This window comes from Balearica regulorum, chromosome 15, assembly GCF_011004875.1.
Source record: "Balearica regulorum gibbericeps isolate bBalReg1 chromosome 15, bBalReg1.pri, whole genome shotgun sequence".
Lineage (NCBI taxonomy): Eukaryota > Metazoa > Chordata > Aves > Gruiformes > Gruidae > Balearica > Balearica regulorum.
The window spans coordinates 11,800,873-11,827,925 of record NC_046198.1 but is presented as its reverse complement, the minus strand read 5'-3'; the positions used below and the strand labels follow the sequence as shown (position 1 = coordinate 11,827,925).

The 27,053-nt window shown below is 58.5% G+C and overlaps 2 protein-coding genes across 3 annotated transcripts in view; both read right to left on the bottom strand.

Annotated features, from left to right (window-relative positions):
- Positions 1-326: 326 nt before the first annotated feature.
- Positions 327-22,654, bottom strand: RADIL (Rap associating with DIL domain). Of its 2 annotated transcripts, XM_075767183.1 has the most exons (15): positions 22,551-22,654; positions 18,792-19,353; positions 13,088-13,377; positions 11,354-12,019; positions 11,148-11,185; positions 9,891-10,051; positions 9,044-9,156; positions 7,930-8,167; positions 7,006-7,178; positions 6,577-6,727; positions 6,026-6,216; positions 4,807-5,179; positions 4,374-4,513; positions 3,395-3,534; positions 327-2,826 (listed from the first exon to the last, which is right to left on the bottom strand). In XM_075767183.1, the coding sequence occupies exons 1-15, from the start codon at positions 22,584-22,586 to the stop codon at positions 2,721-2,723; spliced, it is 3,378 nt and encodes a 1,125-aa protein (XP_075623298.1). In that variant the 5' UTR covers positions 22,587-22,654; the 3' UTR covers positions 327-2,720. The 2 variants fall into 2 exon arrangements, with proteins under 2 accessions (XP_075623298.1, XP_075623299.1); XM_075767184.1 differs by lacking the exon at positions 22,551-22,654 and having other exon boundaries at positions 11,354-12,014; positions 18,792-19,063.
- The window catches only part of MMD2 (monocyte to macrophage differentiation associated 2), a 27,411-nt gene continuing 19,677 nt past the window's right edge, over positions 19,320-27,053 (bottom strand). Inside the window, exons 7-8 of the mRNA XM_075767188.1 lie at positions 22,551-22,655; positions 19,320-19,353 (exon numbers count right to left, since the gene is read on the bottom strand). Coding sequence (XP_075623303.1) covers positions 22,599-22,655 — 57 coding nt within the window. The 3' untranslated portion in view covers positions 19,320-19,353; positions 22,551-22,598. The remainder of the gene's footprint in view (positions 19,354-22,550; positions 22,656-27,053) is intronic.

The window sequence follows — 27,053 nt, the reverse complement described above, 5'->3', positions numbered from 1 at the left end:
AAAATCCCCCTGGATGTAGGTGAATGTGGCAGGAGGGTGAGTGCATGCATTGATACCCTGCCAGCACACCATGCCCCTCTGCAGACGTCCTTCTTCCCTCCCCTCCTCTGACTTGGTTCTCTTGCCCTTCACCCTCGCTACACCCTGGCTATGCACGTGCTGCTTTTATTGCCTCTCTGCTTGCAGCAGATCAGCCAAGCAAAGGCCTGTGTGAGGTGGAGAAAGCAGAAGTGACTCCATTAAGTCTGCTGCAAGCCCTTGCTGCTCTTCTGTCTTGCCATCAGAGCGAACGTGTCGAGATCCAAGAGACAGCTACCAAATGGGAGCTTAGAGAGATTTATTGATCCAGGTTCTTGTTGACACCAAGAGCATGTCTTAACATACATTAGCCCCTTGTCAAGGAGGCGCCATGCTGTGTTCTGTATCTGTGTGAGAAGTTTATACACGTTTGAGCTGTACAGTATTAACAAATGGGGAAAGTAAATACGTCCCACTGCTTTTCCCAGGAGAAGCAAGTTCTCATGCACACTAGTAAATACCTGGGTTTATTTACAGTCTGTTTCAATACCTGACTGCGCTGTAAGCAACGCAGCTCTGGGGCTGTTCCCCACTCCAGGCGTGCCTGGGGAGTCAGGCTCTGGGGAGCTGAAGGTTGTGTTGGTACCACTGGATCTTGCCAGGGAGCCACCCCAATTCTGTCTAGTGCAAACCAAGCCTCCTCTGAGCCCCGGCTCCCAGGCAGAGGGGAGTACAGAGTGCATGCAGTTTGCCCAGGGACTCTAGGCAGCCGTCTCCTGCCCTACAAACCTGCTGAGCTCCGTGGAGGATGACAGCCCAACATACCTACCCATTCAGTCGAGTGAATCACCAGGAGCCCTGCGGGGCCCTGAGCCTTTGCTCACCTGCCTGGTACAGCTGAGCCAGTGGCAGGAGGGATGCGATGTTCCTGCTGGGGCGTGAGCATGGCCTAGCAGAGAAGCAAGGCACTAGTGTCTCAGTGAAGGTGCTTTGTCCATCTTGCTCTAGGAAAGGCAGGCCAGGCTGCATCGAAATCCAGTAGTGGAGTGTTTCCCCTGCATGGATTATTTTGACATCTCTCCTTCTGCAAAGTGCAAGACTAAGCACAGAACCCAAAACTTCAGCAGTGAGGTTTAAAATTAAGGCCAACCCTGTTAAGCATCCCTTTTTTTAGCATCGCAGTCTTCGGAGCACTGTTGTTGCGAGATGCCGTATGAACATCTGATTTGCTGCCAGAGCCTAGACCATGCTGGTTTAAGCGCAGGGTGTGATGCAGGGCTTCGTAGCAAGCTGTTCGAATAGGGTTCGGCTAAACTAGGTCTTGGTATTTGTCTATATGTGGAAATCAGGTCGGGTTTATCCCGTTACTGTTGCTAAAAGCGCAGGGAGGACTCGGCAGGCAGGAGGCCGGGTGTGCAGGGGCCGGCCAGCCGCGCGGTGGAGCTGCCACCTCGGCTCTGCTGACACCGTTGCTGTTGGCAGCAGAGCTGGGACTGTTTCTGGGACGTTCAAGACTGACCTTCTGAAGGAGCCTCTGCTGCTCGTCATCACCCATCGGCACGTCAGCAGCACGCACTTCTGAGATGCTCTGAGCTGGGCAGGAAAGGGGGCAGCCATACAATGGCCTGGCAAAGCTCGATGGAGAGGACCAGGACGCAGTGCCAAGATGTCGTTTGTCTGCCTGGGCTGGTGTCAGCCACACCTCCGGTCTGGCACCGCACGCTGCCGAGCTGGCTCAAGTCCTGGGTGGCACAAACCCACCGTTCTGGGCTTTTGCAGGGGCCAGGGGCAGGCACAGAAGCACTAACCTGGCTGTAACCCCTTGGAGAGGACAGCAGCTCCTGCATGGGGAAATTCTCAGCTGTGGATGCCCCACGCTGCTGGCTCAATCCCAGGAGACTTCTGCCAGGATTGTGGTGCCAGAGCCGGGCACTAAATCTGCTGCGTGAGCAAGGGCGAGAGAGTCCTTTTCTTCAAGGGGCTCCCCCCAGGACTCACAGGGAGGTGCTGGTGCTGTTAGCCCTTTGCTGTAACTGCTTCCCATCCCAAAGCAGGTCTGGGGACAGCGTGGTTGTAGCCCAGCAGCAGAAAGGCACCTGATTTAGGGTATGGCACCGGGGAACTTAACTCCTGGCAAGGCATCCTGCTTTGGATTCTGCTCCCGGGTGCTTGTGCTGCCTTTGCTACCCCCTAGAGCTGGGCACCCTCTTCCAGCCTGATGTGCCAGCGCCTCAGGTGGTCGCTGCCACAGCAAAGCCCAGGCCTGCCTCACATGCTGATCTTTAAATCCCAAAGGTGTTTCAAGCCTTCTGTCTGCCAGCGTGGAGGATCACACAGGGCTGCCAGCCTAGAGGAATAGAGGAGCCTGTCTACAGCCCCCGTGGGGGGAGCACTCCCTTTCTGCCCCCCCCGCCACGGGGGACAAAGGAAGAGGAAAGCTCCTGAGAAGGACAACACAGAGTATAAGATGAGGCCAGGCAATTGGTCAGGAATGATGCTCCCAGCTAGTGCAGTGGGAGAAGTGTGCACCACCTTTGCATGTCCTTTCATCCACTGCAGCGCAGGGGCGAGGCATCAAAAAAGCAAGTCGAGGGCAGTTGTGGAGTCCTGGTCCTCCTTCTTGCACTCCAGGCTCCCCAAGGTCAGCCTTAACCAGAGCTGCACCCACAAGCTGCTGCAGAAGGACCCTCGTACCACAAGGACTAGGAGGAAGAGGAGCTGGAACTGATTTTTTTGGCTATTTCCATGTCCGACTTGGCAACCAGAAACCGCAGCTTCTTCCCTCCGGAGCGGATGAGGTCCACCGCACTGCAGAGAGCAGCAAAGGGAGAGAGGTGAATTCCGGCTCCCCACAGGCTGGCAGTCCCCCAGGAGCCTGCCAGGTCATGGGCATTTGCAGAACACCCCCCCCCCCCCACCATCTGCAAAACACCTGCACCCTCTGCTCTGCGCCTGCTCAGCGTTACAAGCAGAGTCTGTTTCTCTTCTGCATGTAGCTTTAGGGGGAGCCTGGCCTTCACGCAAGTGCTGCCAGGACGAGGGCAAACAAGCCCTGAGCTGCTCTGCCTTGTGGGCACCTGAGCTCTGCCTCAGGGTGTGAGATGCTTCATCCCACCACATTTCCCAAATGGGCTCTCTAGCTTTTGCTCCATCCTCCAAATCCCTCCACCTAGCTGCCTGCCCTCCTGTCCAGTGTCCCGGGCAGGTCACTCCTCTCCCTGCAGCTTGCCTCTGCGTTGTTGGCCGGGATCGTAGCACCAAGCATGGGGAGACCCTGTGCAGCTCTTTGCTGCGAAACAGCTGAAAAACCTGGGCTTCGGCATTAAGTCTCACAGTGCCGATACTGGACCGGGCCCTCCGGCGAGGTGCGACTCACCTTTGGTAGTCTGCCCCGATGAGACTGGTGCCATTGACAGCCAGGATGCGGTCCCCGATGGACAGCCTGCCGTCGGCGGCTGCGGGGCTGTCCTCGATCAGGGTGCGGATGTAGATCCCCGGGGAGCAGAGAGGAGTGTGCTGTTGGCAGGGAAAGGCGGTGAGCGACCAGCCAGGGTGGAGAGGACACAAAAGGTTTGCGGTCCCAAAGGGCTGAGCTCCCCAGGCAGGGTGACTGTCCCCCACCGCTCACAGCTAATCGGGTGCCTGATGCCAGGTGGGACCCTGGAGGCACTGGGGAAGCTGATGGCTGGGCGCTGGGGATGGTGTCACTAACAGTACCAGGAAGGAAATGCAAACCTTCAGTTCTATACCATTTTATACACAGAAAGGAGAGGCAGGGGCAATTTTTTCTTGCGCAATTTAATTAAGAGTAAAGCACCGTTAACCTGCAGCCGCCTTGGGATGGGAGCTCTGTGCTCACGGCTGTCCCAGGGGCTCGGTGATGCCCTGTTTCCTACTGACTAATGCGCTGCCGTGAAAGGCCACTTAGTAAGATGATCCACCGCACTAAGCCAGATTGCAATGCCGCTTTATGCAAGAGCAGGGAGAGCAGCAAGTGGCGGAGCCGTTCTGGCACCCTGCGAGCCTCCCTGCTCCCCTCGCTTCCCTTGCCACCCACTGAAGGGTGGAGGAAAGATCTCGGCTGAGTCATTTTCCTTCCACAAGAGCACTGAGCCTGTTTGCTCTCTCCAGCTGCAGGCCAGCTGTGATGGACTCTGCATGCACGGCACAGCAACCCAGGAGCGGAGATCCGCTCCTCCCTAGAGATCACTCTGTGCCTCATTTTCCCCAGGAGAAGCAGCCCAGTCCCGTGGGAGGTCATTAGCTTCTCTGCTGGCTTTTCTTGGGGTATAAAATGTCCCACTCCAGTTATTTGGAGGGGCATCAGCACTGTCCCACAGTCGGTGTGAACTCACCAAGCCATCGATCAGCCCCATCCCCAGACCGATGGGGCCTCTCTCCAGCTCCACCACAAAGACGTAGCAAAAGTCATCGGTGGCAGAACTGCGGCTGGAAGACTCTGGCGTGGGGTAGTCGTAGGGGGTTGGTGAGCATCCTGGCAGTGGAGAGACCAGCTTACCGCCCTGGCATCCCCTAAACCCAGCCTCACAGCCTCCCACAGAAAGCTCATCCCCAAAACCCCATCAAAGCAGACCTTGGGTTGCCCCAGAGCTGGTTTTCTACTGGGGTGGGAGCTGGATGAGATGCTCCGTTTGCTCTCACCTGCCCTGTCCAAGCACAGTTCCCTGCAGGAACCGTGTGTAGGGGGAGGGCTGCACAGACCGGCAACAAACACCCTCGTGCCCCAATCCTGCGCCCCCAAAGCAGGGCAGCACCAGCTTTCGGTACCTTCAGGGGTGCTGCCTTTGGTGCCATTCATTCCGTTCCTCCGAGGGTCGTGCAGCCCCTTGCCGGTGCCTTGCGGGGACTCCGGGCTCCCAGAGTCAAAGTTCAGGGGGGTGGTGGGTGGCGTCAGCAGGCAGGAGAGGTCTGTGGGTGCTGTGCCAGCCTTGGGGGCCGGACCCCTGCCCAGCTGCAGCTGCTTGAGCTTCTCCTGAAGCTGCGGCTCGCCGGCGGGGTGCTCACAGGGGCAGCCGTTGGTGGCCAGGCAGAGCGGGGAGCCCCCCTCTACCTCCGGCTCGACGCAGCCCCCCAGGGAGCAGTAGTCCTCCTGGGTGGCGGTGCTCACCTCCAGGACATCTGGTGTCGTGCATGCCTCTTTCTTAAGAAGGAGAAAAATGCTCTGTGGGAACCCCCGTGGGTGCTGTTCGCACCCTACCTGCACCCCACCACCCTGTCTGCTTTGCAGGCAGGACGGCTGCTGGCTCCAGCCAAAGCCTTGGCAATTCGGACACCGCCAGGGCTCGTCCTGGCTTCCCAGCACAGCTCCCACACCCCAGTTTTGCAGCCAGGACCATGCTGGGGACCCTCACAGCCAGCCAGGAGGGGACTCCTGGTCATGTCCCTGCTGGGGGATGTCACTGGAGGGGGGCACAGGGAGAGCACGGCTCCTCCTGTGGCCCCAGAGCTGGGTGACATGGCCCCAGGGTGACAGGAGGAGGCAGCGCAGTACCTGTGGGTGTTGCAGCGGATGGGGATAGGGCAGGAGAGGAGAAGGGGACCTGCTGGAGGGACATCCGCTCCAGGGAGCTGGAGACAAATGGCAGTTGAGCTTAGCACCCACAGCATGTCTCGCCCTCCTGTGCTTTGTAGGCATTAGCTAATTAGTGCTTTTGTGCAAGCCTGCCTGGCTACGCAGGCAGGGCGCAGGGCAGGAAGGATGGTGGAACGTGCAGGGAGAAGGGGACCTCTGCCTGCAGATATCCCCTTTTCCTCCCTCCTCCCTGCTAACGAGATTGCTGGGACGAGCCTGTCCTTCCAGCTCACCTTCCCGCACCCCCGGGCTGGGGGATTAGCAGCACTAATCCTTCCAGCAGCTCTGCATGAGGGCATCGCTGCAGGCGAGGGCAGCGAGCCCTTGGTGCCGGGCTTGGAGGGGCTCCAGAGGGACCTGAGACCCTCCTGCCCACCCAGGAGAGGAACAGCCCCTCCTTGGGGTGCAGGCTACCTTTGGGGGTGCTGAACCCGGTCCCTCGCCAGCCTGGGGGCTCTTGCTCTGCAGGCTCCAGAGGAAGTGGCGGATGTAGAGGAGGTGCCGGTAGATGTTGTCGTCCAGCGTCTCCACCTCCAGGTCCACTTTGAAGCCCCCGCTGGGCAGGATGATGGGCGGGTGGTTGTCGAAGGACTCCAGCATCTCATCTGAAAGGCAGAGGGAGGGAGGCTAGCACTGACCCGGGCTGCACCCCGCTCCTGCCTCCTGGCTCTCAGCCACACGTGGTCCCCCAGCGGGACCGGGGACGTGGTGAGCTGCGAGGCAGCAGCAGCATCCCTCGCTTGGGAACACAGAAAGAGCCCCAAGCCCTTCTGAGGGCGCTTTGTTTCTTCTGCAACACCTGAATCGCGGGGCTGTGGTTATTCCTGATCGCTGCAGTTACTACAGAATCCCAGGGAGGGGAAGGGAATTGGCTGTTTGGTTTGTACATAAAAACCTTGGAGGGAGCCTGTGGGTGACCGGAGCACGGTGACGGAGCAGCACCGAGCGCGAAGCCAGGGGCTCACCAGGCTGGAAGGTGGCCGGGCTCTCCTCCTCGCCGGGCTGCCACGCTGCGATGCAGCCCACGTCCATCACCGTCTGGCATTGGCTCAGCACCCGGTGGAGCTGCACGGGGCTCAGCGCTGGGAACTCAGCTCGCAGGGACGGCCAGGTCATCTGAGCAAGGAGACAGAGCGTGGGGCAAACGGCAGAGGTAAGGAGCCGCTTTCTCCAAGAGGCAGGGGCTCGCGAGGGGGATGGGAGGGAAAGACCGGGCACGATGGAGTGAGTTCCCTCCTCGGTACTGCCCATCCACAGACCCACCGCCCCAGGAAGGGGCAGCTGGTGACAGGTTCCAGGAGAAGGGCCATGTCACTGCAGGGACCCCCACGCGCTGAGCCAGGTCTCTCCTGCCTGTGCCCATCCTGACACTGCGAGCCCCCAGCACCCCTCACCTGGACCAGCTGGGAGCCAGGCATGGCCAGCAGGTTGGCCACACTGGCGAGTTTGGCGAAGAACTGGTTGGCGAGCTGCTCGAAGCCGGCGCCGCGCAGCCAGTCCAGGAGCAGCCGCACGCTGGCCCGCAGCTTCACCCCCTGCGACCAGTGGAAGCAGCCGAGAGAGGAGCCTGCGGAAGCAGAGCATCCGTCAGCACGTGTCGGGAAACAGCCTCCTGGTTCCCCCCGTCCTTCAGCCAGAGCCCAGCCCCTGCCCCAGGGCAGTGAAATAAATCCACGGTTAATGTCCCCAGCATCCCATAGCTGTAGCTCCTGGAGGTGGCTGGACCTTACCTGGTGCTAACAGCAGGTAACGGGGCTGTTCCGTTAATGAGGGCTAACGGACACCATCTCACTCCTCAGTTACAAAGCAGGCTGCAGTCGTTTATTAATGAGCTGCCCTCCAAATTGCTCTCAGCCTCCTCTGCTAAGGCTCAAAAGGGCAGTGCTCTTGCAGAGGGTGAGGATGGGGCATTTGTAGGGTTAAACCCCTCCTGGGAATGGGGACCCTGGAGACAGCAGCTGGGTCAGTGCGGGGGGGGGGGGTGTGTCTACTTAGGGACAGCTTGACATCAGCCCAGCAGCGGATGGGCCCAGGAAGAGAAGCCAGGGCAAAAGTCAAATCCGTATGAGAACGAACCCCAGAGGGACCAGGGGACAGAGAGGTGAGGAAGCAAATCTGCGTGGGCTCAGCAGCTGGGTTTGTGCTTCGTCTCCCTATAACGGTGCTGAGACCTGCCCATCTCCAGCCCCCTCCAGCTGCCTGAAGCTCCCTCCCTCCTGTACCCCCCAAGGTGGCACTGGGATGGACTGGAGGGTCTCCCAAAGGACTCATTCCTTACGGGTGACCCAGTCCAGGCTGGGTGTTCAAGGAGGACTGACCCTTGTCCAGGAGCTGGTTGAAGAGCAGCGTGTTGGAGAAGAAGAAGAGGTAGGCAAACATCTGGGAGGTGATCTCGGGGTGCACTTCGTACTGTCGGAGCAGGTCCAGCGCCGCCTGGTAGATGAGCACGACCCTGCGGAGCTCCTCGGGCAGCAGTGGGGATGCCCGCCAGCTCTCCCGGCACTCATTCTGGAAGGGGTTGCACTCCAGCAGGGCAGGGAGCGACACGTACAGACACTGCCGAGAGAGCGGCACGTTCACAGCAGACTAATTTTGGGGGGTTTTGATGTAAGCCAAACCCTTCCAACCCTGTCACCTCCACAAGCCGAGCAAACCTCGCTGGCGCTGCTCCGGCAAGGGGCTGATCCTGCTTACCCCCCGCCTCGATGCGCTCCAGTGGTGTGCAAGTGTTTAAAAAAATAAAATGAACGTGTCTGTCGCTTTTAGCAGTTGGAGGTGACGACATGGGATGGCTCAGGTAAAGGGACCCGAAAACTGATCTGAACCAGGGCAGCAGCCGGTCAGTTGGGCACGAGGGTGAAAGAAAAAACCAGGACCGAGGGGGGTGACCTTTCCCTATTGCTTAAATGGGGGAGCAGCACCCACCTCTGCTGAGGCTAAGGGAGAGGCGAGGGTGCCGCTCCGTGAGAGCGGTGCAGGAGCAGCCCCTGCATCCCCGCGTGCCGACGCCAGCGGGCAGGCAGGGCCGTCCCGCACACAGCAGCCTTTCTCCTGCCTCACACTGCCCGCTCTGTTCCCCGCTCCCCATCCCGCCCGGCTCTCGCAGTCCAACGGTGACGGTCCAGGGGCCCCTTTCCATCACGCCCTGAATCGCACCATTATGCCGCGCCGGCCGGAGCCAAGCAGCTCTCCCCAAACGCCTCCCCTGAGCCGCTGCACTGCAGGCAGGGAAACACGCTGCAGTAATTCAATACTTTTCCTGGGCTGTGACCAAAAATCGGGGTGCTTCAGCCCAAAGGAAAACACCTCGGCGTGATGCAACCACTAAAGAGCAAAAGCTTAAAAAAAACCCCTCCTGCACAGCCCGCGAGCTGCTGGGGATGCTCGTGCTGGCCCTGTGGGACGCTGCCGCCCTCCCCAGGGAGCACGTACCTTGGAGATGTAGTAGACGCACTGCTGGAAGGTGTACATGATCACCTCCTCCAGCACCGTCATCGCCTCCTCGCTGGCTGTGATGGTGGAGGAGAACAGAGACTCCTTGGAGCCTATGGAGCAGAGAGGAGGGTGAAGGAGCTAACCTGCAGCAGCAAGGCAGGCCAAATTCACCGCTCCCCAAATTCCCAGGGTGGGAGTTATTAGCGCTCCTGGGCTGGCATCGCCACCGTGGCATCCCTCAACAGGGGCAAAGAGGCTCCTCTTGCGGCAGAGCGCGCCCACCTGCCACCTCCCAGGGCTCACAACGCTGCTGGCAGCACAGCCCGGGGGGTCTCTGCCCCGCAGGCAGCCCAGGGCTGCACCCCTCCTTCCAACAGCCTGTCTGACCTACGAACGTTTGAACTTGCTGCATAGACCAGAAGGATTCTGAGGCTGATTTAATTCCTTTTTCCTTCTTCTTTTTTTCTGCTGGCATTAACACGGGCTCACCAGTGAGCAATTCTGCAGGGCTGCCTGCAAATCCCGGTGCCCTCGCAGCGGCCGGAGGGGGGGCAGAAAGGCACCCCCGAGGCAGTACCCACATGCTGCCGTGGTGGAAAGGGGCGGCTTGACCACAAACACAACACAAACCGGCCCCGAAGCTGAGCAGCACCACGGCAGGATGCGATGCTGCTCCTCCCACACAGATTCCCCCAGCCTGCACCATGGAGACGTCCCTGGTGATGAGGATTACGAGGGGTTAAAGGAGCAGCTCCGGGGCACTGACCACCGCTCCCGAGTGGGGATTAGCAGAGCAAAGTCGCTCCGGCCGGAGAAGCGAGCAGGGCGCTGCGTCCAGCCCTACCTCTGACGTCCAGCTCTTCCTCCATGCTCTGGATGTAGGTGGGTGATTTCTGCTGGACGAAGTAGAGAACCTCGATGGCGTTGGCCATCCAGAAGAGGATGTGCTGCAGGTCCGGGAGAAGGTCCGTGATGGTGAAGCGGGACAGGGCGGCAGGGTCCTGGCTGGGGAGACACAGCGGGTGTTACGGCTGCAGCTCCTCAGCATCCCCACTCAAACTTTTGGGGAGAAAACAGCCAGCCTGGGGCAATGCCAGGAGAGCGTTTGCACCCCCTCCACCCCAAGCCTAGCACCTCTTAGGAAGAAAGACCCTTTGGAAGCAAAAATCTGGTGGTTCTTGCTCTGCGGGACAGCAAAGGGGACCCTGCAGGGACCAGGCTGGCCAAAGGCCACCTGGCCTTTCTGGGGTGCCACTTCTGGGGAGAGGGACTCCCCCTAATACAGCTGAGCTGCAGTAAATACTCGTGGCTGAGGAGCAGCTCTCCCCAAGAAGTATGTGCTGTTCCTGCCAGCTCTGGATGGTTAAACCCAGCCTGCCCGCACCAAGCTGTTCAAAAATAAAACAAAATAAATAAAAAGCATCTGGGAAGTTTCTCAACAGCTGAACTGCTTTTTCCTGCTATAGGAAAGGCCTGGGAAGCATCCTGAGAGCTTGTCCTAAAGGAGAGCTCACAGCAAGCACCAACAGTTTCTCCAGATGCTGCTTTGGAGCCTGGATTTTGGAAATGGCTGGGAAGTCGACCTCACACCCCACTGGGAGCCAGCCCCCCGCACCACTGTGGCAGCCCCGGAGTGGTGCTCCCCACCCCAGGACACCACATGCCACCATCCCTGGATGCACGCATGCAACACCAGCCCCGTCCTCGCTCCACAGGGTGGGGTTCTTCAGCATGAACGGGGTGACACCCCGCGCCAGAGCCATCCCTGCTACATCCCCGGGGGATGCTGAAGCTCCACGTGCAAAGCCTTGGCCTGGTCTTGGATTGGAGAAGACCCCAGAGCTGCTGCAGGTCCTTATCCTTGCCCCCCCCCAAGCTCGCCTGCTTTTCCAGCCCCACACGTTGCCAAGCAGGGTCCTCGCAGGAACCGTGGTGAAGGACCAGAGCGCCAAATGCATACGATTGAGCTGGAAAACGCAGCGTGCGTCGGCGCTGGGAGGGCGGTTATAACCAGTCATGGGCTCCCCTTGCTTGTGGAAGAACTGGTTTGAATTCTCTCTGTTTCAGGGCAAAATGAGGAGGAGCAGTGGGTTGCACTTACTGCTGGGACTGCTTCTCAGCCAGCTCCCGCGTCCGCTCCTGGGCAGGGAGAGAAGGGAAAGCAAAGTGAAAAACAGCAGGACAGGGTGGCACGAGCATTGCCCCAACCAGCACTCGCTGCTGCCAGGCGCCGGGCTGGGGGAAGCCCCCGGGGAGGCTCCAGCAACACTCCCACCCCACTAACGCCCCCTCCCACCGCCGACTGACCCACACTGTCCTCTGGATCATTTTAGCCGCTTTGAGCAGCAGCTGCCCGAAGTCACCCGGCTCAAAGCTGGTGGCCGAGTGCTGGATGCAGAGGCAGAGCAGGAAGGCAGGGGTCAGCTTGTGGTCGTCCCCCCCGGGCTCGATGAGGGTCATAATGCGCCGCAGTAGCACGTCCTCGGCCGCCGGCTCGAACTCCAGCAGCAGCTTTCTGCGGGGTGCCCTGGGGCCACCGATGGGCGACGGGCCCTGCTTTTTGGTGGCAGGGTCCCTCTCCCTGAGCAGGCTGCCGCACGCCCCGCAGACGGGGGGACCCTGGGGGACGGCGGAGTGCAGGGTTCGCAGCCTCAGCAGGGTCTGCGCCGGCAGCGGCTGCGCCTTCATGGGGTCCTTGTAGAGGAGCAGGTAGTAGAGACCGAGGGAGAGGAGGTCCCCGTGCCGCAGCACGACCGTCCGAGCCGCCTCGGCGAAGTTGACGGAGATGGCGGCACCAGCGATGGGCTCCAGCACCAGCTTCTCCTCCGAGCGATGCCGGGAAGGTCGGAGCTTCCTGATGGTGCAGTGCAGGGGCAAGATGTCGGGGGCCGACAGGCTGATGCTGGGCTTGCTCGCCTGCGTCCTCTGGCCCACCGTGTGCTGCTCACGGTTCAGCAGGTAAACCAAGCTGTCCTGCCAAGCGGGGAGATGCGGCATGAACCAGGGAGGAGGGGGGAGAAGGGACCCTCCTGCCCGCCATGCAGTGGGTGCTGCAGCCTCCCTCTGTCCCCAGCCGTGCCCTCACCTGCTGCACCTCTGCACAGCAGAAACACGTTGCTCTCTTATTTTCCTCGCTGCCGAGCAGAACAGCAGCAATTCCTGCTTTGGGACCGCTAGTAAACGGGCACAATAACTTTGGGCATGCAGTAAAAGGGGCTGCTTTGGGCATAAAGAGCCCTCCCTCCACCTCTCCCCCTTCACCCTTCCTGCAGCTGCTTTTCCTTCCCACGCTCTCTCCCCAGGCTGCAGCGATGCCTGCATCCCCCTGCCCAGGTGAGGATGGTGGGACCCCAGTCAGAGCAGCGGCTCCCTGCCCTGCCTTCTCCCCCCGCCTGCCCGCACGCCCCAAGGCAGCTCCCACAACCGCCCCGTGCCTCAGTTTCCCCAACTGCACTAACGGGATGGCTGCAGGTGGGCGAGGGCTGCGGTGCCAGTGTCACCCTTCCGGAAAGCTTGGAACAGCCAGATCCTCAACAGGGACAAAGTAGCCATTTACTACAAGAGCCATCCCATTCCTTCCAGGTCTCCAAGCGTCTCCAGCGCTGGGGACCAGGGGCTCCCAGACGAGCTGTCTCCTTGCTGCCTCTCATGACGTTTGCCACCACCGAGGCAGCCAGATGGGGACGGGGCAGCTCAGCCATCGCCCGCAAAACCGGGCCCCCCCCTTGTGCCAGGGCAGGGCTGCTGCTGCGGGGCTTCCCCCGTGCCCCTCTGGGGCATTGCCCGGGGGTCGTGGGTCCCGGCCCCGCGCCCCCCCGTGCTTGGGGACAGGCTTGGGGACAAGGCTGCAAGTCCCAAAGCTGGCACCGCTCGTTTTCTAAAGGATGCTTTCCCGCATCACCCCCCCCCACACACCCCAGCAGCTCTGGCCATGCAAGCAGCCCCTCTTCCCCGGGGCTGGGGGGGGGGGGGGGGAGAGAAAAGCCGGGGGGGTGCCGGGGGCTGCCCGGGGGGGTGAGCGGGAAGCTGCGCGGTGCTTACATGCTGCTGGCTGTAGCCCTGCAGGAGCAGGAGGTGCGGGGACTGGTAGAGGGAGTACCGCATGCTGCCGCCGCTCCGCGCCGCCGCCGGGCTGCCGGGCAGGGTGGAGCAGTGCCGCTGGAGCCGCTCGCCGGCCCCGGCCCCGGCCCGCCGAGCCGGGTGGCCCAGGCTGGTCTCGCTGAGGCTGCGCCGCAGGGCCGGGGGGGGGCCGCGCCGCTCAGCCCCCGCCGGTGGCCGCCGGGTCCCCCGCGCCCGGTGCCGCTGCAGCTTCCGCGCTTGGGCGTTGATGCCTGCGGGGATGGGGGGGAGAGCAGCGTTCAGCTACCACACACCCCCACACCCCCCCCCACACAAACACCCCCACCCCCCGCCACCTCCTGGGACCCCCGCAGCCGCAGCACTCTCCGGCTGGAGGGATGCTGCAGCGTGGGAGCGGGGATGGAGCAACTGAAGGGCCCCCCCCCACCCCCCCCCCGCCCCGGGACGACGCACCCTCCCTGGGCTGATGGCCCCTGGTCCCCTGCCCTCCACGAAGGGTGATGCCAGGACACCAGCAAAAGGAGTTTTGTGACCCGATGCCACCGTCGAAAAGGGGGTGTCCCAGCCCACCCCAGCCCCCAAACCCCACTGACCGGGGGGCAGCCAGACAGGGCTCAGCGTCTGCAGCATCCCCCACGCACCCCGGCCACGCTGCCAGGGCTGGGAGGGGGAGAGGAAATCTGTGCTATAAAGAAATTTAGCTCAATCTTTGGGGGGGGGGGGGGGGAAGCCTGGCTGCTGCTTTCGGGCCTTCAGCACTCAGTGGCCAGCAGCAAGCAGGAGCTGTGGGGACCCCCCCCGGTCCCCCAAGCATCAGCCAGGCATAGGAGCTGTGAGCTGCAGTGGAGCCTGCCCGCCGGGCTGCCTGCCTGCCTGCCGCAGGAGCAAGCTGTAATTAACTTCCCCCAAGCATCAATTCGGGCAGAGCTGTCCGCAAGACGAATGGGAGCCGGAGCAAATGAACAGGCCTGGCCGAGCTGCAAAAGCAGCCCCTCGCATGGTGTCCCCAGCGCCGGGGGGGGGTCCCTGAGGGCCCCCCTGTGCTGTAAGCGTGGCTCAAGCTCTGCAGGAGAAATAAGAAGTTGCGAGTCCGATGGGCGATGGTCGTACCTTGGGTGGGCAGCCTCCTGGGAGCAGGTCACTGGCATTCGAGGAGGACGGAAAGTAGGGACAAGACCTAAAGGGTTTCCTTGCGGGAGCAGCACTGCAGCGGTGCCGGTGCAGCACGGAGCCAGAGCCCCGCTCGCGGCTTTGGCCGGTGAGATTTGGGGACAGTCGTCGGGATGTGGGGACGGCAGAGCGCAGAGCCTAGTGCCCAGGGCTGCTTAAAGGGACACTCACAAGCTCAGACCCAAAAAAAAAAAAAAATGTCATCTGCCTTATTTGGTGAGGAATGGGCTGCCGGTTCTGAAATACATTTTTTTGTTTGTTTGTTTAAATCGAACGCTCCTTTGCTGGGAAAATGAAAGAGATGGGGATGGGGATGGGGGTGGGAGAAGGAGAAAATAGCCCCTGCTGTTTACATGCCTTGGGATTAGAGCAAGGCATGGCCAAGCGGCCCCGAGCGGTCCAGTGCCCTGCATCCTTCTTAAAAAGGCAATCGGCCTCCCTCACGTCCCCATTATGGCCAGTGGCACGGCATGGGACGGCTGCATCCTGCAAACATGAAATCCAAGGGGTGTGACAAGCCTACCCGGGTGGGGGCACAGCCCAAGCCGTGCCGCTGGGGATGCCACCCCAAATGTGTCTGCAGGAGGCCCTGGCTCCCCCCAAGAGCTCTGTCCCCAACCCACAGCACGGAAATGGGCCAAAGGGATGCAGGATGGCTGGGGCGATGCAGGTCCCAGCCCGGCCCGTGGGAGTGGAGGAGGAGAGGGGCCGGATCCTGGGGAGCAGCGATTGCTGGAGCTCATTGCACCGGGAGGGAACAGGGGCTGCGGGAACTGGGGTCCCACCACCCAGAGAGACACGCCATCACCGGTCCCTTATCTAGGGGAAAGGAAGCTTCTGTATTTATTTTGTGTAGGAAAAAGCTGCTTTTTTACTGCTGATAGAGCCCCTGTCACAGGCTCCCCGCTAACCCTGGAGCTGCGCTGGAAAGATAAACACAGCTCTTTTCCTGAGCATAACAAAGTCCCGCCATAAAACGGGTTATTTTTTTTCAATGCTCTGGTACTGTTTGCTCCTCCCGAGCGTGTGCGGGCTATCCTACCCAAAACACTGCACAAGCATCTCAGGCAGCGCGGCCGGGGCAGAGCCATCAGCTGCCGAAGCCGCATGGTGATGCAGATGGGAACGGGGCAGGATCGCAGCCTGTCCCTTAGGGAGAGCTGGGCACCCCAGGCAGGGGCACCACACACCCTCCAGCCAGCCCCCACCGACCTACTTCTTCTAGACCCATCCTGCATCTCGGGGAAAAACCTGCCGGTTGTGGTGCCTGGGGTCTTGGCTGGGACCTGCCTCCTTTTCTGCATAGGAAAGAGTTTCCCTTTTCCTGGCTGAGAAATAAAACAGTCAATAAATAACTCCATGGGCTCCAGGAAAGATGAAATGCTTTGAATTTACCCAGGAGGGGCTAACTCTGGGCTCGTCTTTCCTAATGTAATTGCTACGCAGACCCTGCAGGGAATCCTCCCTGGATGCAGTTGTGCTAAGGTATATCAAAGCCAGACCCTCAGAGGTACCTGGCAGAGCATCTTTTAATATAACAGCCTTAACTCCTAAGTTTCTCGAGGTGCGCACGCCTCCCAGGAAAGCCCCAGCAAGCTCAGGACATGGTGCAAAATGGGGCTGTTTAGGAAGATGAATGCCATAAAGATGCCAAGTGCTGCACCTCTGTCCCAGCACCCCCCAGTTTGCGGGTGTTTTCCCCAGATGCTCCCTAACCGCTGCCCTGTCACTCCCCCAAAAGAGCAGGGCCAGGGGTAGCAGTGAGAAAGGCCATCAGCCTCGTTTACTGTAGTGATGCTCTACCTGTGCTGCTAATTAGTGGCATGAGATGTAAACACCTTTCTCTCCAGTTGGAAGCAGCTAATAAGGTAATTAGGATAATGGGTAACTGAGCAGATAAAACTCAAGCTATTTGCTAACAGGTTATGGATGGGTGTGGAGCCTTTCCCCCAGCCACCAGCTCAGCAGCAGGGTGAGCAGTGATGCACCAGCCTGTGTGACACCAGTGGTCCCAGTCCTGCTGCTCCAGTGATGCCCTGTGTGGGGAAGGGCCCTGCAGGTATTTCCCTGGGGATCCTGCTTTGCAGCATTCCTCTTTGGGGTTTTTGGGTTTTTTCCCTAGGGAGCTACATGCCCAAAGTCCCTTTGGTTTTTTTTTTTTTTTGCACGGATGCTGCATTTTCCACACCAGTACCCCATGACCACGGCGTAGGCAGCTGATGCCTGGTGAGAGGACCTCTGCCAGCTTGATGCTGGTGACAAGGGTGACCCTGGCAGCAAAGACTTGCAGTCAGTCCCCATCACACCTGTAATTTTGTGTCTTTTTGTGGTGCTGGATGAGGGGGAAGCAGATGCGTTCCCCCAGATGTGCTGCATCGCTCCCATCCATCCCTGACAGCTTGCGGCTGGGGTGGGAAAGCGTAGTCCCAGCCCTGCAGCATCCCTTTGGCAGTGTTACCGGCACGGGGCAAGGCTGGTGACAGAGCCTGCCACCAAAATAAAGGGCTGAAGAAGTGAGATTTTTTTAATGGGTAAGAAAAATAAGGGCTGTGTAGTCTGCAGAGCAGACAGCCTAAATAAACGTGGGTGTAGGTTTTGTGTCTTGGAAGAGCTTGGTCAGCTATGGAAAATGCCCAAAGGTTAAAAAAATGGAGAATTTCCACCACTCCACCCAGGAGTGCTGAAACAAATGAAGCGATATCTACATTGGAAGTGTAATGGGCTTATTTCCAGATCCAGGGCACGCGATCCGGTCAGGAACTGCTACTCCAGCAGAAGTTGCCGAGGGGTGCCAAGCCCCGACCAGCTTGGTGCTGCCTGCTCCCGTGCCGGGCAGCCTGGAGCCTGCCTCTCCCCTGGCCGGTGTGGGAGCCCTACCTTCCCCACAGCTGCCAGCCCACCCAGGATCCAGGTCACGGGTGGGAATGCTGCTTCCCACATCCGAGGGGGAGAATTTGAGGCCAAGAGCTGATGTGACCTTGGGCTCAGGCAGGGAGCTGCCACGTGGCCCTCCCCACTGCGTGCTATAACCATTGCACTTGGATCTTGCCCTTTCCTCTATTCAAAAGCAGCTGGTTTTAGAGTCACCGCTCTCCCAAAGTGCTTAACGGCTCTCTGATCCCGGCTGGAGAAAGGGCCGAAGGGGGATGCTCTGCACTTCTTTTTGCGACTCCCTCCCTGGCCTGAGCTCCTTTCTCTCCATTCGCATCACGCGTGCAGCGAGCTGGGACCGATGCCGTAGCGTCCCCTCCCTGAGCGGACACAAGGACCGGACACAGGGAGGGGTGGGGGGAGCCCTGGCTTACCACCAGGTGCTGGCTCAAGGCTGGAGGTGAGCCCACCCTCGCATCCCTGCGCTGATGGGGACCTGCCCACAACACCAGCACCCCCCAAAGCTGCAAACTGCACACGCAGATTTTGGGGCACCCAGGCAAAATCACAATTGCAAATTGTGGCCGGTGGGACGCCAGCAGCATCTGCTCTCCCCAAAATGCCCACGGCTGGTTCCCTTTGTGCCGTGGGCCTGGGCTCCTTCCAGCCCTCGTTAACGGGGACGGGAAAGGAGCCCTGACCCGGCTGGCGTGGGACAGGTTGGGCCATTTGCGCTGCTGCTGGTGGGGGGAACCTTGGCTCCTCTTTGCCGAGCGCCTGGGGTAACCTAATGATGATGCAGGATTACTTCTGACAATCGCAACCCTTTCCTACAGGTGTGAGGAACCACTCGGTGCCCATCCCAGCAAAACCTCCTGGCTAACACCTCCTGAGCCTGATCCAGATCCCTCCCTCAGCAGGTCAGACCCATCAAGGGCATCATGCAATTTAAATACCTGATTTTAAACCCTTCCATCCCTGTCCTCACAGGGCTTCTAGCTGAGGGCAGAAGGATGGAAACTTCATTACTCTGTGCTGGGGTCACTTATTAATCTGCTGGTTCCTAATGATGCACTTCTCTCCTCCTGCCAGCCCTGGGCTCAGTCAGGCACCTCCAGGGGGGCTCTCCTGCCCTACATTGCTCTCTCTTCATTAGCTTTTAATTTTGTTTAATTGCTCCTGCAGATTTGCCTGGGGTGCCTCGGCCTGGGGGATGCAGGCGGGGAGACGAGGCAGGTGGTACGGGGGAACGGGACAGTGCTCTGCTGAGCACGAAGCTGCGCCGAGGTGTGGGATGCCGTGATGCCGGTTCCCAGCGATGGGAAGAGTGAGCAACGCTGATGGTCTTTCCTGCTGCACATGGGGATTTGCTGTGGACCCCTAGACTGGCTGGCGTAAATACCTGAGGTCGCAGGTACCGAATTTATGCAGGAGAGCGCTAAGTACCAACTCTACTCAAGAGTTGTGCAGCTAAAACACAGCTCTCCTCCCACCCAGCACTTGCACCACCCCGCTGTGTCCAAAACACAGGCAAAAGCTACTGGTGTGGGGTGCATCTCCCACAGGCAGCTCGGGGGGATCACAGCTCCCCGGACCCTCTCCCTGCCCCACTCCCGGCTCTGACCTGCGGTGGTGGTGTCCACGTCCCTGGCTGCCAGCTCCTCCACCTCTGCCCTCTTGCGCAGCTCCAGCCGCCGCGCGAAGCCCTCCCTGGGCTTCCAGAGGTCCTGGATAAGCAGTGGTTTCTCATGGTCACCCAGGACCCTCAGCCCCTCCGTCTGCCACTGCTTCTCAGGGCCCTCAAACTTCCCGATGACATCGCACAGGGCGTACTGCCCGGCACTGAGCTGGCTCAGCCCGTAGCGTTCCAGGGCTTCCTTCACCAGCTCCCGTGCGCTCGAGCTGCCCGTGGCCAGCACGCTCTTATAGTTGGTGCCCACACAGATGTTGCCCCCGAAGATCTTCAGGACGCCGGGTGCAGAGAGCTGCGTGGAGAGCTCGGCCGGGTCATCCTCACCGGCTGCTGGGGAAGCGGAGGTTGAGCTCCGGTCCTTGTAGCTCAGCGTCCGGTACAAGACTTGGGAGAAAATCCGGCTCTGACGCTTCAGCCGGTTCTTGGATGGCGGAGCCATGGTGGAAGAGGATGACCCATAAAACATCGCGTGTGAGGTCGTCATGAGGCACAGCTGGGCAGGGAAGAGGAAAATGGGAAAGATCAGCGGTTTGGAGGCCAGATGTGCAGCAGGGAAGAGCAAGCAGGAACTGGCTGGTGGCTGCGGAGGAGCCGCTGTCACCTCCAAGGTGGAAAGAGACAGCGGCGAGGGAGGGCCATTTCCCTTGTGCAACCCAAAACACCAGCAGCCAAGCTCCGCTGGGCTCCTTGGCATCAGCACGGTTACCCCAGGATGGATTTGTCCCTGAAAACAAAGCCTGGAGTGATCCCAAATTTCTCTATCAATCATGTGTATTAAGAGGTCCCTCTTGCCCAAGCAAAATGCAGTGGGAGGAGAGCAGAGCCCAGCAGGACTTGGCGGGGCCCATCCTGATCAGCAGCCAAGGCGTCAGGAGTTACTTTCACTAACGAGTTTACGGAGCAATCCAATCCCATTTTTTAGAGGTGAAACAGAAAGCTCAAGTGCAAATTCAATCACTCTGAGGTCACCGCTAAATGCTTTTGCTCACCAAGATGCACAGGGTGAAAATGGGCTTTAATTAGCCTTTCTAAAAATGTCCTGATATTGGCAAGTCTCTTGGCTGTTGCTAGTTTGCAGAGGATGTTAAAGCACGCGGTGGCATCGCTGACAGTGCTGCCCTCGTCACGTTAGCCGGGGCAGGGCTGCTTGGGGTGGCCCCGGACAGGCAGCGACCAGAGGAGACGTGGCTGTGGCCATGCAACAGCTCCCAGTGCACCGCGGTCACCAGGAACCGGCTGGAAACCACGATGCCCTTCTGGCTTTGCGCAGACAGTGGTCCTGCACGATGTCACTGCCGACAGCTGGGGCTGACTTTGAAATCGCATCCTGGCTGCACAAACACCCGTTGCTTGCACGGCGCTGATAATGTCACTGGCTGCACCACAAACTGCTGGCGGGGAAGGTCCGGAAAGAGGATTTGAGCCTTTCTGATTTGGACAGGGATTTCCCTCACCTCCGGACTGATAACGTGCAGCCTGCGTGCAATGAACAGGCACAGGTAGGGACTCTGTGTATACACAGGGGACCCCCAAAATGTCCCATCCACAGCTATCAGAGCTGTTTAATGCAGCAGTTGGCATGACCCAGCTGTGCACGGCCAGGGAAACACGGGGTGCCAGCAGCTTTCTGCAGCTCTCTCGCTCAGGCAGGATCTCGCCGCCGGAGCAAACCCAGCACTATCAGGCAGAATGATGTCGGCCCTGGAAAGCCTCCAAACCACCATCTAATTGGGGAAGAAAAAGCGTCCCTGCTGCTAATGGAAGAGGTCACCTTCTAACCCAGAAACAACCTCCCTGCTGTGCACAGAGGATGTCTGCAGGACATTCATCTCCCCATCCCAGGACTAGAGGTCCACTGAACGCTGTCGATGGGGAAACTGAGGCACCAGCAAGCGCTAAGGCTGCAGGACGTGCCTGGGAACCGTGTGATCCTGCAATGTGCTGCATCCCAAGTCACCCCTTTCCCCCCGAGCCCTCCAGGACTGTGGAAATGCTGGGGTTGGTCCTTCTTCCCAACCTGCTGGCTCGGAAAGCGAGGACACGCCAGCCGTCTGGGTGCTGCGGGGCAGGGAGGGGAGCTGGCAGCTGCCCCGGCACATCGCTCCTGCCTGGCTCACTGAAGCTGGGCTTAGTGAGCAGTCTGGAAAGCAGGGCTCAGCATCTTGTGCTTTGTACCTTGCCAGCCGAGCCAAACATTGACTCCAGCAGCTTCACCACAGCTCGCTGGGTCTGGGGAAGGCTGTTGCTGCCTTTCAACTGGGGAAACTGAGGCAAGGATGGGGTTAAAGCTATGGCTCCTCTCACACTGCTGCGCTTCCTCCAGCTGAGCCAGGAGCTGCTGCTCCTCCTGGGGACATCCCTTCACGTCTGCTGTGTGACATCTCCTGGGAGTGCCAGGGCAGACCCGACCTGGGGAGCAGGTCAGGGCACTGGCAGACAGTCGGGTTGGAGAACGGCTTCCCCAGGCTGTTAGCATGGCCCCGCCAGCCCTCATTAACATCAGGCAGAAGAAAAACTCCCCCAGTGTCCCTACAAGACCTTGCCATCAAGGATGCAAAAGACAAAACTTTGTCATCAAATCACTATTTTCAGTTTGCAGATTTAATCTCCGCCCTGAACTATCTCCAGCACAAAGGGAAACCTTTTAACATCTGCTGCTGGTAAAATCATTCCTCCAAGCCCACATCACAGACGGAGACACCATTCTCGCTTCTCACAGGTCCCTGCCTGGTTTTGAATATGTTATTTATAGCTCAGCTATTTTCCTGCTCTTTCTATCCAATGCAGCTTCTACAGAGTGCAAGGGCAAAAAAGCATTTCACAGGGAAAAAATATGAAGCCTGGATTGAAAGAAGCTTCTAGCCCGGTCACCCTGTTACTCAACATCTGGAGCAACAGCAGTGCAATTTCACCAGGCACCAGCCCAGGCCACCTGAGCAATCACAGCCTTATCCTGAAGACAGCGTAATGCATGGTCTTAGTCAACTCAAATGGACGTGATAAGATGATAACAAGATGGGCTCTTCCTGCATTCGTATGCTTGGGCATGTTCATCATGAGCATCTCTGAGGAGGCTAAAGAGAAAACCACGGTACGTGCGATGCTGTTGGGTCCTGCTGTGAGAGCTGGGATGCTCCAGCTGGACCCAGCTACCTGGGGACAATCTGGCAAGGGAATGAACTGTTTGGGCGCATCTTTCCGTAGGCTGGTGGGACACTTGCCCTGGACCTCCCCAGCCCAGGTGAGCCATCTCCTCGCTGCAGGCAGCCCGGTTCCCCGGCTGTGCTGTTGGAGGGCGTATCTCTGTAGCTATAGAGACATCACCCAGACTTCCCAAAGAGTCCCTTTCTTCAGCATTCAGTGACACCTTCTCTGCTAACAACTATACAGGAATTAGCCAAAAGTCTGTGACTGCTTCACAGCGGGATCTGTCTCAAGGATCCTTCACCTCTTCACACACCATGCCCAGCCACGCCAAAATCAGCGATTTACCTCAGCCAGCACTGTCTGTATTTACTCTGCAGTGCTATGACAAACACTTTTGGTATTCACATGGCTACCACATGTCCTTCTATCACCACAACTGACTCCAACCGCCAGGGACTTTCCTGTGGGCCCTGAGGTTCCTGCTCCCACCACAGAGGAGCAGTTCCTTCCCACTTCCCCTGCCCAGGCAAAGCCTCCCCTTACCTTGCCATCCTTCTCACGTGCCTCTTCTCCTTCCATTCATCCTCTTCCTCAAAATGGGCCTTTCCCCCCGTCATGCATCGGTCCAGGCAGGCGTCCGTCATGCCTCTGCAAGAGGAAGAAGAGGACCGGTCCTGTGCTGCTCACAGACATCAGCTGCTCACAGCATGGTGGCTTTGGAGGGCCCAGAGACACAGTGACGCCAGTCCCGACGTGCATCCTGTTTGCAGGCAGGCTACTGGGCCACGTATGTATCGTCTGTAGCTCAGCATCTCACTGTGCTCCCCCTGCCTCAAATCAAACAGCCCAAGCGCTTGCTGACCCCTGGAACAGAGGGGGCACGTCACCCACGGGGGACATGTGGCCGGTGCCGGGCGTGTTTGCACATGTGCATTCAGCCATAGCCTGCAGATGGGAAGACCAGCCCGGCCCCAAACTCAGGCTCCAGCGCAGGAGGAACACGGCAGCCTTGGAGGGGAGGTGGAGCAAACCCAGCCACATCTACGTCCACCAACAGCATCTATCCTGTCGCTAAGACACGGGGAGAAAACAGCCATAGGAAAAGACCCGCTATGGGAAAGGAAAGGCGGAGCAGGGGAGATGGGAACGGCAACAACCCCATAACTTTTATCTCCTTCTCCAAAGCACACATGTCCCTGGGAACGCCAGGCTGGGGACCCTCTCACCCATGGTGGACAATGAGTCCTGGACCAGCTCCTTCCCCCAGGGATGCTCACCGAGATTTCTTTTTCCTGAATCTCAGTCTACTTTGCTGGAGAGCCACTGTCCTCTTGACCTCCCACCGCAGAGAGCTGCAAGAACAAGACCACTGGTAACCAAAAAAGAAAGCGAAAAGAAGCACCTGCAAAGCGCCTGCAGTGATTTCATGGGTGTTTCTCAGAAAGAGCCAGCAGGGCACAAGAAATACTCTTCTCCATGGCTCCACGGTGATTGAAGACAAACGTGCCATCTAATTAAATCACCTAATCAGGGCCTCTGTGCAGGTTTGATTCAGCCCCTCCTGCTGGGGCTGGCCCAGCGCTGGGGCTATGGTGGCTATTCTGCAAGGCGACGGGTCGTGATGCGAAAGGCAAAGAGATGCCGAACCCACCTCTGCTGCTCGCCGTTTCTTCCGATGATTAATCTCTCCCGCCGGTTAAATATTTATGCCTTATTTCCAATGTGTCTGCCTTCAGCTGCCAGACATTGATTCTTGTCATGCTCTTCTCTGCTCAATTAACGAGCTTTTGGCTACCATATATTTTCTCCTCTGCAAGAGTATTTAGATGCTTTAATCGAGCCCCCCTCGTTCCCCTTTGATTTATGAGTAGTCTAACTGGATGGCCATCTCGTCCCTCACTGCATTTTCTGCAGCCCCTCAGTCCCCTCCCCTCAGTTCCCGCATCTCCTCTGTTGAGAGGGACTGGGTTTGGCTGTCATAACCCCAAATTTGGTTCTGATAGCGCCTCGACCAAATATGCAAATAACTGCTATATTTTTCCAGAGCAAAATTTCTCATTACCCTGAAAATTTTATATTCTCCAGCACGGAAATCAGGACAGACACACAGCCACCCCCCCCCAGGCAGCTCCCGCTGGCGGAGGGAGCCAGTGAGCCCCTGCGCTGCCTCTCCCAGCATCTGCGAGCGCGCCCGGCCGAAAATTTATCATCTTGATTAGGGACAGGAAAACATGTGCAACCGGTTATTATTTTTGGGTGCAAAAAGATTTCCATTTTCCATTCTGCTCATTTAGGATGCCTTTTGATCACTTAGTTCACCATCCGGATTTGTACAAAGTATTAACACTGTGCTGCTCTGGGTCAGCCCCAGGTTTTTCCAGAAATCATTTCTATCTCCTTCCAGATTAGTGATAAAAGCACTGAAACGCCAAGGGCATGCTACCAGGCAGCAGTGCCCAGCAGTGATAATCTCCTCTGATAACTGCCTTTGAAATGGATCAGGTTTATTTAATACCAGCTTTCTTGACACTGTATAATGTCAGCTCTAAATACTGGACTGGACTGGCTTTTTTAATACTGCAAAGTGCAGATTTTTACAAGAATATCACCTTGCATAACTCAAGTGATTCGCAAAAGCGTATTACAGCCAGAGAGTCACCTCTCACGTCGGAGACTGAAATAATTTCTACTTGCCAGGAGTTATTTTCCATATAGCCACATTGGATGGCAGGAATTTATTCCTGGTGCTGAAGTCTTTAATCAATTAAAGCCTGAGCCAGGTTTCTCCCTCTTATCCCTGGGGGGATGCTATCAAGCCAATCAACCTGTAGCTACCAGGTCATCTTAGTCCATTTTGGGAAGAGCAGCAACACTATTAAAACACTTTTTAATCTTCTGGAATTTCCCTGGGGCTCAACCCAGCATGGACACAGCTCTGCATGGATGGGTGGTGAGATTTCAGCTATAACCATCCCAGAACAGCAACCAGAAAAGCTATTTCCCCAGATCTCTATTTGAAAAAATTCCTTTTTTTTTTTTTTTTTTTTTGGACAGAAACAACTTGAGTCACAGCCTCAGTCTAATGGCACCGACCGCAGCCTGGATGCTGCAAGCAGAGGGAGAGGCCGCCCCGGCACTGCAATGTGGAACAAATTATAACTTAGAGAGCAAAGGAAATGAGAACACCCTGGACGTGGTGGTTTTGACGTGCGCTCCTCGGCTCCAAATCCTGCCCCTCTGCAGATCCTGTCCCTACAGCTGAGGCTGCCAGAGCAGAGCCCAAATCCCTCTGTTCTGAATCAGAGCCCCCCGCTCCCTGCCATTCCGGATCAAGTCTCCACTTGAGAGCCTGGCCTTTTCTTGTGTGAGTTTTATCCATCTAACCTAGGGACAGATCGGAGGCTGATAATGTCGATGCCAGCCTCGGTACCGTCTTTAGCCGGATCAGAGTGGGTAAACTCCTTACCGTGTTATTATTAGCAGCAGGCACTCTGCGGTAGTGCCCTGGACCCCACAGCCCAGGGACCATTCAAACAGGATATAAAGGCAGTCCCAGTCCTGCAAAGATGAACTAACAGTTTGTCCTAAAGGCAGCTATAGCTCCATAAACAGATTATAATGATTTGGGACGCGATTCTACAAGAACGGGAGTATTTTTAGCAGGTTTTCTTTTCTTGCCTTTTTTTTTCCTTTTTTCATTATTTTGTACGATCTTTTGAGCCACCAACGTGCATCAGCTCTCCAGTAATGCGCAAGTACAAATGCCAGCCCTCTGCCTGGGCAGCTCTATTCACACACACACACGCAAGAAACATTTCACAAAGAGCGTTTGCTTTCTGCTGCCTTGCGAGCAGCACAGTCTCGATAGGCTGCCTAATTATAAGATCTTAGCAGTAATTTTTCTCCAGCGATAATTAACTGATCCTGGAGAGCGCTGAAAATAAGCACTTCCCAAGCAAGTAGCAAACTCCCCTGAGTTTTCTCTGCTAAAGTTACAACTCAGCATGAAACAGCTCCAGCCTCACAGGGACACAGACCATCCTGGCACCTCCCTGCCAAGGCCTGGGATGCTACAACAGTCACAAGCAGCTGAACGCAGGTGAAATAGCGTGTGTGGAATAGCAGTGGGATCCCAAGGAGTGCGGAATGGGACAAGGATTCCAAGGGATGTGCAATGGGGAGAAGGATCCCAAAGGGTGTACAATCAGGGGAGGGATCTCAAGGGATGTGCAGTGGGTCAAGGATCTCGAGGGGTGTGCAAGGGGACAAGGATTCCAAGGGGTGTGCAAGGGGACAAACATCCCCAGGTGTTTGGCAATGGGACGAGGATCCCAAAGCGCTGCGTCTCCCCAGCACAGCCCTCCCCGCCTGCCCGGTGCTGGTCGGCAGGCAGCAGGGCAGACTGGGTCTCCAACGGCAACCGGACAAGCCTCAACCCTCGCCGCCGCGTCCCTCCTGCCTCCACTTTCCAAGGGGACAAGAAACAAACATTCCCGTCCGAGCAGGCGGACACACACACACACACACACACACCCCCACACACACACCTGCTGGCCCCATTCCGGGAAGAAGCTCCCGGGTGCGGGGGTGTCCCAAAGATGCTACAGGGGGAGATCTGCCCCACTACCCCCCCCCCCCCCCCCAAAAATAACAAGGGGGTACCACGGCCGGGTCCGTCCGCGCCATCCCCCGCGGTGCGCGCCCCCCGCCCCCGATACTCACCGTGCGGGGCTCGGCGGGGCAGCCTCGGCGCGGCCCCCGGCGGCTGCAGCGCCCGGAGCCGCCGGGGCTGAGCGGCGCGTCCCGCCGCCGGGGCGGAGCGCGGCGGAGCGGAGCGGAGCGGCACAGCGGAGCGGCACTGCGGCGCCCCCCCGCGGCCGCCCGCCGCCACTGCCCGCCGCGCAGCGCCGAGCACCCCGGGACGTGCCGCGGGTGGAACGAAGGGCTGCGCCTTTCCGCCGTGCGTTATAAGCGGCCACGCCGCGGCGGGACGGTGCCCGGCTCTTCCCGCCGGAGCCTGGGTACGGGGCTCGATTAAAGTCCCAG